A 13,038-nucleotide genomic window follows, 5' to 3' on the forward strand; every position below is an offset into this window, starting at 1 on the left:
TAACATTAGTTGTGAGTTAGCAAACATACTGACATTAGCAGCAAGCTTACTAATGTTTGCAGCAAGCTAGCTAACATACTAACTTTAGGTAGCTTAAACGAGCTAGCTAACGTTATCAGGAATAGAACTAAGAATAGCAGAGAGCTAACGAACATTAGCGGCAAGTTAGCTAACATACTAACGTCAGCAGAAAGTTAGCTAACTTTACCGGAGAGAGAACCAAAGAAATTCTGACTATATTTTTGTGCCTTAAATTATATTTATTGAGGTCTTAAAAGGTCGTAAAAAGCATTACATTTGACTTTTAAAATGGTGCAAGAACTCTTTTCACACGTATTTTCTTTTTAAACAGTAAATGTAATGTGGAATATTATGTTTAGGTTGTAAAGAGACTTTTGGTTGGATTTAATTAATAATAAACAGGAGTACAGATAAAAATATATTTTATTTATTTGTGATTAACTGTAATTCTGTAAATGTTGTTGTAAGTCACTATAAGGTGAATTAAATTCTTATATTATATATATTATATTCTTTCTCCCCCAATATAAAACCCGCTCCTACACATTTGGTTGTGAGTGTTTATAAAGTTGATATTTTTAAGATGAAATGCTGTTTTTGAATCAGGTATCGGGGGGGAGGAAAGATCCTGCAGATCTTGATGAAGACGTGTGTTCTGGAGCTCAGCGCTGTTTTTGACAGAGGAGAAGATTCTCCTGTTCAGCCTCCAGCGTAAATCTACTTCTTTATCCTCCTCCTCCTTCTCATCCTCCTGCTTTTTATTATTATCATAATAATCCTGTTTAATAACCATTACAAACGCTCTCTTTTAAAGGAAAAGAAGAAGAAGCAGCAGAATCAATAACAAAGTCTAAAGAAAAGAGTATTTTTTTTTCTCCAGCACTGTTTACATTTGTTCATCTTATGTTCATCAAACTGAACAAAGCTAAATATATTACATATATATAATAAACCCACTCAATTATTGAGACTTTAATAACCAGTGTATTTCTTTGTTTCTATATTTATTATTATTACATATAGATATAGATATAGATCCACTCACGAATCTTTAGCATTGCTTCAACCGCTTTGTTGAGGAGATGATCTTAAAAGTTCATTCTGAATCTGAATGGACTGAAGGTCATTTATGGGTAATTTTTTTGTCAATATATTTTCATAAATAAACTACATTCCAACCTTTATATTACCTTTAACTGTGGGCCAGAAGGGTTTAAATAGACCACTGAAGGCATGACGTCATTTTGTAGTCGGCTCCATGTTGTTTATGCCCATATTTGGGGTTCAGTGTCTAAAAGGTTCAGACCTATAAGAAAAGTGAATGGGCTTTTCAAAAACTGGCCTCTGTCACATTCTGTGGTAAATAAATGTGTTCAGAACCTGTACATTTTATTCTGTCTACATTTTACTCCTAAATATTGCTGGATTCTGTGCAACACCAGCGAACTTCGGCCAGATCACGTTCTAGATTATTCTTCTTCTTCACAGAGGATCATTAAAGTATTTAAACAGGTGAAAACTCTTATCAGTCTGGTGTATGGTGATGTTGAGCAGTGTAGACTGTGTTAGAGCTTTAAAATGCAGATAATAAGAGAAAGTGAGCTTTTACTGTTCAGGAGTAGCGCTTCCCCGCAGGGTTTATTATTTATAATAAATATCACTCGCTGAGTGATACAGCAGAAAAACTAGAAGGACAGAGTTACTCCAGAACCACAGAGCTAATCCCGCTAACTTGTGAGCCATAAAGTATAAAAAACCTAATGTAAAACTACTAAAACAACGAGCCAGAAGCACCAAACAGCTCTAATGTACAATCATGTACTTAGTGAGTAACTCCTTAAAGAAGTGGAAACATGGGCCGGTTCTTAAAAGGTTCGCAGGAACCGGAACCGGCTCCAGCACCAGCACTTTGTTGGTGGAAAAGAGGTATCTGTTCTGCAGGGTTATTGATTTCCTGCTGTAACACTCTCAGCTCTCCTCAATGAGGGCAGTTAGTTCATTAGTTGGATCAGCTGTGTGTAAATATGCTGTAAACATATGACCAGAGTTCGCTGGCTGGTTCCCTGCCGATCTCTGCAGCTGCACTGTAGAATTAGCTTAAAGCTAACTTCTCTAATTTTTAGAGAAAAAAAATTAAAGCTAATTTTTCTCATTACGACTCTTTAACGATCTCGTAATTCAGAGGATCCAGTGATGTTTAGGAGGTAAATGTACACAGAATAAAACGTAAAGGGGTCTGAACATATTTATTTACTACACAATGTGAGTAGAAAAAACAAACGCGGAAGCTGTACGAGGACTACAGAATGACGCAGGACTTCAGTGGACTGTACTGCAGCTTTGTTGAGGGACAGATGGTGTCATGGAAAGGACAAGACAAGACAAGACAAGAAACTACAACAAGCAAAAGACCAAAAAACAAAAATGTTAATTACACCACCAAACTCGACTCCAACTTCCACCATAATCTGACCACACAAATCAAACACACAAAAAATCATCAGACTCCTCTTCACCTTTCTTCATTTATTTAGCTTTATTAATAGGAACCTATTTTACAATAAAACAAAACAGTAATTAACAATAATAACAGTAGTGAATAAAGATAACAGTAATTAAAATAAAGGTTCTGGAAAAAAAAAAATCATCTATATACCGTATTTTTCGGACTATAAGGCGCACCGTATTATAAGGCACACGATGAGTGAACGGTCTATTTTTAGTGTTAGTCCATACACAAGGCGCACTGGATTATAAGGCGCACTAAATGAAACTTTATTTATATCAGTAACAATAACTCTGAGCAATAAATCCTTCACAATATCTGTGAAAAATAACAACATCTCTGAGCAATAAATCAACAAGCACAGCTAGTACGTATTACTACGCGACGCTCCTAACAACGGTAGCCGCAACGCTCCGACAGACCATAATATTATGTTGAAGCACAGCAAGTACGTATTACTCCGCGACGCTCCTGACAACGGTAGCCGCAACGCTCCGACAGACCATAATATTATGTTGAAGCACAGCAAGTACCGCATTACTCCGCGAGGCTTCTGACTATAATAGCGTGTTGTGCCGAATTCGGTGAATAAAACGGTTTTAAAACAGAGATAAAGATTGGATAAGTTTCATTTCTGGATGAAGTGATTTCCAGCGCTGTTTGGATATAACTGTGGATTACAGGAGACTGGATTGATGGATTCTCTTTAGTCTGGACGCGTTTTGAAGGTAGGTCCTGTGGCTGAGCGCGGGTGTGTGTTCGGGGGGTGGCGGCAGTGACCGGAGGTTACCCCAGGACAAAAGGAGAGCCTTTTATTACTGGAAACATGCGCTCTGACGCAGCTCTAATTCATGAAACATACATCCTACAGTAAAAGCACAGTTCTGGAATCCGGAGAGCCAGACGGTTCGAATGGTGTATGACATGACCGCATTCGATGAAATATGGACGAACGATAAACGCAAATATGAGAGTTATGAATTATTAAAATCATAACCAAGGCATATTTCGCCCTAAATGTTTATTTTCTGAAAGGATATTCCGCTAAATAGGCTAAATAGCTCAAAAGCAGAGATTCTAAGCTTTAAAATGGTATATTGGATGTCTATATTGAACCTGTAACTGTTCATAACTATTCAGAAACACAGCCAGTTATGAAATATTAAATATTTCTGGCCCGCCGGTGGGCCAGCGCGTGTTAAGAGGTTAACTTTACTTAGAAGTGGGCGCTAAAAAGAAACAGTTTGTGCTATTACCCCAGAACGGGTGGAAAGGAAAGTTTACCGGCACCTTGTTCTGGCCACGGAGCTACAGTGGAAACTAGCTACCCTGAACCACAGCCGAGAGGCAGTACGGCAGTCAAAGGTAACCGCGCGCTAGCCCAAGAGGGGGATCTTTTTCTGGCGTGGGTGAGGAATTCTGCACAACAGAGCGCCGTGTACCACATAAAAATCGAGGTCAGTAAACACAAGCAAAATCCATACACAAGGCGCACTGCATTATAAGGCGCAATGACGATTTTTGGGAAAAAATAAGTATTTTAAGTGCGCCTTATAGCCCGAAAAATACGGTAAAATATTTACATACTTATATTTATACACACATTCTCCCTCCTACACACACACACACACACACACACACACACACACACACACACGCACTGACACACACACACACACACACACACATCGAATCTCTGTTACACACAGGGTTATTCTATCTTACACAGACGCACTGAGGAGCCAGAAACATAAACCCTAAACCCTGCATAGAGGGGCTGAGTGAAGGTGGTGTAGAATGTGTGTAAGTGTGTGAGAGTGTGTGAGGGTGTGTGTGAGGGTGAGTGTGTATCAGAGGAGACGCTGTAGAAGGACAGAGTGCCGGAGGGACAGTCCACATACACTCCTACTCTCCTACAGCCGGAGGGAGGAGTGGAGAGATCAGTTCTGTTATCATTGTGAAGAACAGAGTATCTGTTATCAGAGCAGAACAGACACCAGGAGTTTATATTCTCTCCAAACCAACAGTCTGATCCTGATCCTTTCCTGCTGATGGTTTTATAACTCAGAGCTACAGCAGCTCTCTCTCCGCTCCACTCAGCCTCCCAGTAACAGCGTCCAGTAACACCAGTAACTCTCTCTCTACTCAGAACCTGCGGCCACCTATCAAATCTCTCTGGATGATCAGGATACGACTGCAGCTCCTCTCCCCACTCCACCCTCCTGTTCTCCTCACTCAGAGAGAGATTACACTGCGCTGTGTTCAGATCCAGAGTGAAATCACAGAACCCTGAACACAAGAACACACACAGAGTGTATTTATTGTGTGTGTAGTGTTATATTTAGTGTGTGTGTAGTGATATATTCAGTGTGTGTGTAGTGTTATATTTAGTGTGTGTGTAGTGTTATATTTAGTGTGTAGTGATATATTTAGTGTGTGTGTGATATATTCAGTGTGTGCAGTGTTATATTTACTGTGTGTGGTGTTAAATTTAGAGTGTGTAGTGTTATATTTAGTGTGTAGTGTTATATTTAGTGTGTAATGTTATATTTATTATATGTAGTGTTATATTTAGTGTGTGTGTTGTTATATTTAGTGTGTGTAGTGTTATATTTAGAGTGTGTGTAGTGTTATATTTAGAGTGTGTAGTGTTATATTTAATGTGTAGTGTTATATTTAGTGTGTGTGTGTGTGTAATGTTATATCTAGTGTGTGTGTGTTGTTACATTTAGTGTGTAGTGTTATATTTAGTGTGTGTGTAGTGTTATATTTAGTGTGTGTGTGTTATATTTAATGTGTAGTGTTATATTTAGTGTGTGTGGTGTTAAATTTAGAGTGTGTAGTGTTAAATTTAGAGTGTGTAGTGTTATATTTAGTGTGTAGTGTTATATTTAGTGTGTAATGTTATATTTATTATATGTAATGTTATATTTAGTGTGTGTGTGTTATATTTAGTGTGTGTGGTGTTATATTTAGTGTGTGTGGTGTTATATTTAGTGTGTGTGGTGTTATATTTAGTGTGTGTGTAGTGTTATATTTAGTGTGTGGTGTTATATTTAGTGTGTGGTGTTATATTTAGTGTGTAGTGATATATTTAGTGTGTAGTGTTATATTTAGTGTTATATTTAGTGTGTAGTGTTATATTTAGTGTTATATTTAGTGTGTAGTGTTATATTTAGTGTGTAGTGTTATATTTAGTGTGTAGTGATATATTTAGTGTGTAGTGTTATATTTAGTGTTATATTTAGTGTGTAGTGTTATATTTAGTGTGTAGTGATATATTTAGTGTGTAGTGTTATATTTAGTGTTATATTTAGTGTGTAGTGTTATATTTAGTGTTATATTTAGTGTGTAGTGTTATATTTAGTGTGTAGTGATATATTTAGTGTGTAGTGATATATTTAGTGTGTAGTGTTATATTTAGTGTGTAGTGTTATATTTAGTGTGTAGTGATATATTTAGTGTGTAGTGTTATATTTAGTGTTATATTTAGTGTGTAGTGATATATTTAGTGTGTAGTGTTATATTTAGTGTTATATTTAGTGTGTGTGTGTTATATTTAGTGTGTGGTGTTATATTTAGTGATATATTTAGTGTGTGGTGTTATATTTAGTGTGTAGTGATATATTTAGTGTGTAGTGTTATATTTAGTGTTATATTTAGTGTGTAGTGTTATATTTAGTGTTATATTTAGTGTGTAGTGTTATATTTAGTGTGTAGTGTTATATTTAGTGTGTAGTGATATATTTAGTGTGTAGTGTTATATTTAGTGTGTAGTGATATATTTAGTGTGTAGTGATATATTTAGTGTGTAGTGTTATATTTAGTGTTATATTTAGTGTGTGTGTGTTATATTTAGTGTGTGGTGTTATATTTAGTGATATATTTAGTGTGTAGTGTTGTTATATTAAGTGTTATATTTAGTGTGTGTAGTGATATATTTAGTGTTATATTTAGTGATATATTTAGTGATATATTTAGTGTTATATTTAGTGTTATATTTAGTGTGTAGTGTTATATTTAGTGTTATATTTAGTGTGTGTAGTGTTATATTTAGTGTTATATTTAGTGTTATATTTAGTGTTATATTTAGTGTGTAGTGTTATATTTAGTGTTATATTTAGTGTTATATTTAGTGTTATATTTAATGTTATATTTAGTGTGTATTAGGGATGCGACGGTTCTCTGTATTTTATTGGTCTGTTTGGTTTGATACACCCGGATGGACGGTGGTATTTGGGTGCGCACTAACAGAGTGAACAAACGCTCTCCCGCTGTACATGCCCCGCCCATGGCCAGGGGGAGGGGATGCTGAGCCGTAAAACCAACAGGAATAATACAACAGTGTGTAGCATTATCTTTAGAATGTGCATATGTATATTGCTTTTGTTGGCCATTTAAATTTCTCCGAGCGGGAAAGCTCACGGGCGAGTAGCTCGTCTTTAATGAACATTGGACAGTATTATTTTCCCGCGGGGGTACTGAGGGGTAACACCGGGAAGAGCTGACCGTTTATAATTACCCCTTTGCTGATCAGGTCGTTCGCTCTTTCCATGGTGTTTAAAAACATCACCATTGAGTTGTTCATGCGGGACGCTGACAGCACGTTTTCATGTCCCACACTTTCTCCGACAGCGAGACAGCAGCTTCCTATACTCGCCTTACAGGGGAACTTTACTCCATTCTGCCTGGAGAGCTGCTCAAACAGCGAACTCCTTGGAGCCGCAGAGCTCCTCCGAGCCGCCGCACTCCAGGCCATGCTTTCTCCAAACACACACACTCACACCCGCGCACACACACACAACACAGCTACACCACACACACACACACGCAGATAAACTCACTCACACACTCTAACAATACACTCAATCAAACCGAAAACGAAAGTAAACAACAACAAAAAAAGTTTGGCAAAACGCCAACAGCTCTCACACACACCCTCCGTTTCCCTCCAACACTCACGCTCACGCATGCGCAGAGAGAGAGAGAAAGTGAGAGAGAAAGAGAGAGGGAGGAAAAGCATTTTGCTTGATGTCTCTCTTGGTTATATGACAGTGGTGTTTTTATATTGAGTTTTATATCATGGTTTTGCAGTTTAAACTACACTTGATCTGACGTTATTTATTAAAATGATTTTTCTTTAAGAAAACAGAGGTAACAGAAAACGAATGCTAACACGTGTATTTCAAATGTTTGTGAAATAAAATAAATTCCTGTTCAGTCAAAGTGCTTTCCTCTTTTAATTTTTTATTTCTAAAACTCCAGCATTTGAGTGAGAATAAGCATCTGTTAAAATTCTCAAACAGCAGAATGCCTATAACCATTGGTGTAGGAACCAGGGGGAGATATATTAGAAACAGGTGGATTTGTCCCCCCCAAAAATGATATCGTTTCACTCAGATCAGCTGTACTATTATGAGGAGACAGACCGGACCAATCACAGAGCCGGTTCAGGAATTAAGTTCCGCCTCTCAGGAGAAACAGCCAATCAGCTTGCTGTTATTGCAGCGCGCGGAGGTGTCAGTATGTTGGTGGGGGGAAGCCCCTCCCTCGCTGTGAGATTTAGCAGCGGGATCGGCTGCAGCTGATTTTAAGATATGGATATACGGTGATTTTTTTTCTAAAAGAAAGGTAACGGTATCTAATCATGTAAACTGTGATGATATGTTTCTGATAGCTGGTTAAAAATACACGTCTCTGAATCAGCACACAGTTTAACCCCACTGTGATTAATAAACTGCAGCTGTGTTAGTGAGTTACCTTAACTTTGGAATTACCTTGATTGGGAGTCAAGGTTAAAGAAAAAAAAACTATCTACGTAATGTTCAACTTGCCCTGTACCTGATCAGCTAATCACTATTACATTTTCAAACTGTTTATTAATTTAGGATTACAGTTAGCTAGAAGCTGGATGTAGAGGATAGACAGAATTTAGTACAACACTGGGTAATGTTGGTAGTTTAAAGCAGTTTCTTAACCCTGATCATCACTGCCCTAAAACTGTGTTTTCCATCAGATCCAACTGATCAGCTAATAAACAATCATTTATTGAGTTTACCTGTTAAAATCTCTTAGCCCCCTATGGATCCTAAATGAATCATTATGTATATTCAGCAGTTTCTTAGACACATCATACCACCACTTACTTTATTAAAGTGCCTTTAAACAGAGGAAGCTGTAGAATATGCAGAACAGTGTTAATATGCAGTAGAATATGTAAGAACAGGGTTAAGAAACACTGATCTAACCTGACTTCTGTTCATATGTAGTTCACAGTAAGACCACATGTCCTGACGTTTATATTAACTTCTGCCAAAAATCTCTAGGAAACGTAGTTACATTCTCTCAGTAGAAAGAAGTGTTCTCAGTAAAAAAAATTTTTAAAGCGCAGGAACCAATTTTTTTTAAAAGAGTGGAGAAAATGTAAATATACAACAGAATAGACATACAATACATAATAATAATAATAATAATAATAATAATAATAATAATAATAATAATAATAATAACAATAATAATAACAATAACCAATACTGTTATATTATTTTAAATATTAGGTGATAACTGATCAGTTTTTGTACTATGTATATAATTCAGACATTGCATGCATAATTTTTTTCTAACAACAGTAAATGTAATGTGGAGTAACATGTTTAGGTTGTAAAATCACCTTTTATTGGATGTAACTAATTATAAACAAAATACAGAAAAAAATGATTATTTGTGATAAAACATAATTCCACAAATGTTGTTCTAGGAAACTATAGTGTGGGCTTTGGTTCATATTCGCAAATGTGTCCCCCCCCCCAATATCAAGCCCGCTCCTACGCTCTTGCTTATAACTGCTATATTAAGCTACAGTTATTAAGTCTGTGTACTGAACATAAATTTAAATCCTTATAAATGTCAGATATAAATATAACTAATAATAACTTATAGTTACTGTGCAGATTTTAAGTATATTATATTTTATAGTTGATAGTTTTTTATATATTACTTCTATCGGAGCAAATCAGCTCTGAAGGCAAACGCTGAAGATTTGAGGACTAATTAAACAAAACTTTCTCAGCTGCGTGATCAGGGCCAGTGAACACTAAACGGAGAAAAGGATATTTGAAGAGGCGCCGTCATCTTATAAATCCGCTGTTCGGGACATTTTGGCTTCAGCGTTGAGTTTGATAATCAAGGTAAAAGACAGTCAGCAGATAAAGCACAGTGTGATTCAGTTACCTGTTTTTGACTAATGGTAAGAATAAGTGCTCCTTTTTTATAATAGATATTGTGATTTGAATTAATCTGGCCCAACAACCGCGATACGAACCGAACCGTGGCCACACTGTACTGTTGCATCCCTAGTGTGTAGTGTTATATTTAGTGTGTGTATAGTGTTATATTTAGTGTGTGTGTAGTGTTATATTTAGTGTGTGTGTAGTGAATGTGTGTGTATGTAGTGTGTTTGTGTGTGCTTGTATTGTGTGTATGTGTGTGCTTGTATTGTGTGTATTTGGGTGTGTAATGTGTGTATTTGTGTGTATTGTGTGTAGTGTGTCTGTAGTGGTATATTTAGTGTCTGTGTGTAGTGGTATGTTTAGTGTGTGTGTGTGTGTGTGTTTGTTTGTATGTAGAGTGTATGTGTCTGTATGTGTGAGTGTTCGTACTTTGTGTGTGTGTAGTGTTAATTTAGTGTGTGTGTGTATTGTTTGTATGTAGTGTATGCGAGTGTGTGTGTATTGTTTGTTTGTAGTGTGTGTGTAACTTACATTTTTTTAATCCAGGTTTGATTCTGATCTTCCCTCCATGTTCCACTCTAAACACACACACACAGATCAGCACAGTGTGAGATTTTTAGAAACTGATTTATAAAGAAATACTTTGTAGAAAACGAGTGAATATTTGAGAGAGCGGAAATTAGTGACCTCATGTGGTAAAGTACGGAACTGCAATGCACACTGCATAAAATCAGATTAAAAACGGAAGATTAAGGAGGATTAACTCTTACTTCTCTAAATATATTTTTGTCTGCATGTATAAAGTTTTAATACTTACCGTATCTTATTCTGCTTTATATGCACGATATGTAGTATTATTTTTATTAGAGCTTTTATTCAGAAAAGGAGAGAACAAGGCACAGTGGTTAAAGTTCCCAGGAGTGACTGAGCTACAGAAATTACTCCAAAAGGGCATGAACAACTCATCCAGGAAGAACCCAGAACAACATTTAAAGAACTGCAGGTCTCACTCGCCTCAGTTAAGATCCGTTTTAATGATTCAATAATAAGAAAGAAACTGGGTGAAAATGATCTCCTAGATAAAATAAAATGGCCGTTTCTTGTGGGCTTGCAGAAAAGGGTTAAACTTTACTAAAGTAGGTTTTTGCATTCATATTCATACCTGAGTGTACTCCTGTCACAACAACTGTTTTTATTGGACTATACATTTTTCAAGGAATTATTGTGCAAAAATTATTTTATCATGATTTAAAAATAATTTTATGCCACTGGTCATTAGAAAACTTCAAAAATGTTAAATGTAACAAAGGCAACATTTTTAAATAAAGCCAACAAACCAACTCAATCACATTGATGGGATCTCTTTGGAAATTAAGGGCTCTATTTTAGTGATCAGTAGGTGAGCTGTCAGCAGGGCACCATGCAGCTTGATTTAGGGTGTGTCACTATGTCTTTACGATAGGAAAAGTTGCTCCAAAGAGGCTCAAAATGTGCAAAAAGCATGTATCGTGAAATAAACCAGTCACCATGTCACTTGCCATTCCCTTTAAGAGCCAGGTGCGGTCTGACTTTGGCGTATTGCTATTTAAATGGCGCAGCTACAATAATTGACCAATGAAGATATATTCAAAATCACCGTTGCTGTTTAAACAAGACAGGTGAAGAGCATGAAAATACACTGTTGGTGGGAGTAAGATAGCAATAAGCATCAAGACCCCCTTTCACAGGGTGTAGGTTAGGGCCCTAAGTGTTCAGAAAGGATTCTGGTTTTGCAGTCACTGATTATTTTTACCATAAAGACATTGGCTGGTTGCTGGGGTGCTTGACTCTCAGTGTGTATAAATTTAGTGGGGATCAGTTTTTATCTTGTAACTTTTCTCCTGACTCGATGCTCAGGGCAGCTCTCCATCACTGAAGTTTTCCACCTGTTCTGGAGTAAAACCTAAACCTTGGTTCTTTTTACCAACAGAAAGATGAGCCAAAACAGAATTACAGCGAAGTACTTGGCATTCAGTGCAGATAGCTTGGGCATAACAAATTAACAGTGGCTGTGTAAACAAAAATAAGACAGAATGACAGAATGAAGGTTACATGCTGCTCCACCGTGTTTACCTGGTGACTACAACTAGATTTACTACAGGTCCCACAATGCAATGTGTCACAGCATTAACCCTTAACTGTCTCAACACTTTGCTTTCCTGTGAGGCACAGCACATACACAGGAAATAGCACAAAAGGCAATATCAAGAGTGACAAAAATGTGCAACATGTACAACAATATTTATCTTACAATAAGTTGATAACATAATTATTAGTTTAGACCTACCCGAGTTTCTCCAGTTTGCAGTGTGGATCCTCCAGTCTCTCAGAAAGCATCTTCATTCCTGACTCTCCTGGGTGGTTGTAGGTCAGATCCAGCTCTTTCAGGTGGGCGGGGTTTGAAATTAGAGCTGAAGCCAGAGAACAACAGCCTTTCTCTGTGATCATACAACCAGATAATCTGCAGACAGAGCAAGAGAATGTGAGTGAGTGACAGAAAACAAGAAAGAAAGAAAGAAAGACAAGATAGCAGACTGAGGAAGATAATGCACTTTGATATTAGTCTCTTTTTTAAAATAACACTACAAAATCTGAAAAAAAATCCATAGAAAACTTAAGTTTCTTAACACAGTTGACACAGATTAACAAATTCATGAAACCCAAACCTCAACAGTAAGCATCTCTGTGAATACGGCATTAGCATTGATGTGGACCAAAGAATTGAGTTCATATTAACTTTTTCTAAAATTGTTTTTGCTCATGCATCACAATTTTGTAATCAATGTGTGATATATCTCAAATGTTCATTCAAGCTGGACATTCTTAAGACAACTGCAGAAGACTCGTATTTGTTTGTTTGGTATACTCTGACTTTCATTAAACACTTTTTCTTGTTTGATTTGTTATCATCATGGCAAACGCCTGAATATTTACACTTTTATACATGTAGAATTTCTAGTCGTGTCAATTGATTAAAAAATGCAATCCAATTAAACATGCCAAAATTCTGTGATTAATCGCGCTTGTTTTTCGAAAGACGCAAGTTTTTATAGTGGATATTTTACGGAGTGAATTTCGTGAAAAACGTTTTACACAAAAAAAATTTAATCCGCAATCAAAATGTTAGGCTAAGGTCGAGCATTATAAATATAAAGAGCTCATCATGAGGAAAGGAGGGAAACTTAGAGGAACAGACCTGGGAATTAACAACCCGTTCCCCCGTGAAATCCTTGACAGACGCAG

The 13,038-nt window shown here is 36.7% G+C and overlaps 2 protein-coding genes across 11 annotated transcripts in view; one reads left to right on the forward strand and one right to left on the reverse strand.

The window, feature by feature from the left end:
• Window positions 1-13,038, forward strand: part of LOC111197331 (NACHT, LRR and PYD domains-containing protein 12-like) — a 686,367-nt gene that overhangs the window by 554,316 nt on the left and 119,013 nt on the right. The gene's annotated exons all lie outside the window — the stretch shown is intronic.
• Window positions 1-13,038, reverse strand: part of LOC111189991 (zinc finger protein 239-like) — a 269,338-nt gene that overhangs the window by 235,612 nt on the left and 20,688 nt on the right. For 3 of the 10 annotated variants that reach the window (XM_049477081.1, XM_049477074.1, XM_049477073.1), the window contains 3 exons: window positions 12,083-12,256; window positions 10,288-10,334; window positions 4,680-4,816 (listed from right to left, as the gene is read on the reverse strand). The exons of 4 other annotated variants lie outside the window; for them this stretch is intronic. In XM_049477081.1, coding sequence (XP_049333038.1) covers window positions 4,680-4,816; window positions 10,288-10,334; window positions 12,083-12,256 — 358 coding nt within the window. Of the gene's footprint in view, window positions 1-4,104; window positions 4,817-10,287; window positions 10,335-12,082; window positions 12,257-13,038 lie in introns of those variants that run through there. 3 more of the 10 variants (XM_049477080.1, XM_049477075.1, XM_049477077.1) reach the window with 3 other exon arrangements.

The sequence above is a fragment of the Astyanax mexicanus genome, chromosome 4 (assembly GCF_023375975.1).
Source record: "Astyanax mexicanus isolate ESR-SI-001 chromosome 4, AstMex3_surface, whole genome shotgun sequence".
Lineage (NCBI taxonomy): Eukaryota > Metazoa > Chordata > Actinopteri > Characiformes > Acestrorhamphidae > Astyanax > Astyanax mexicanus.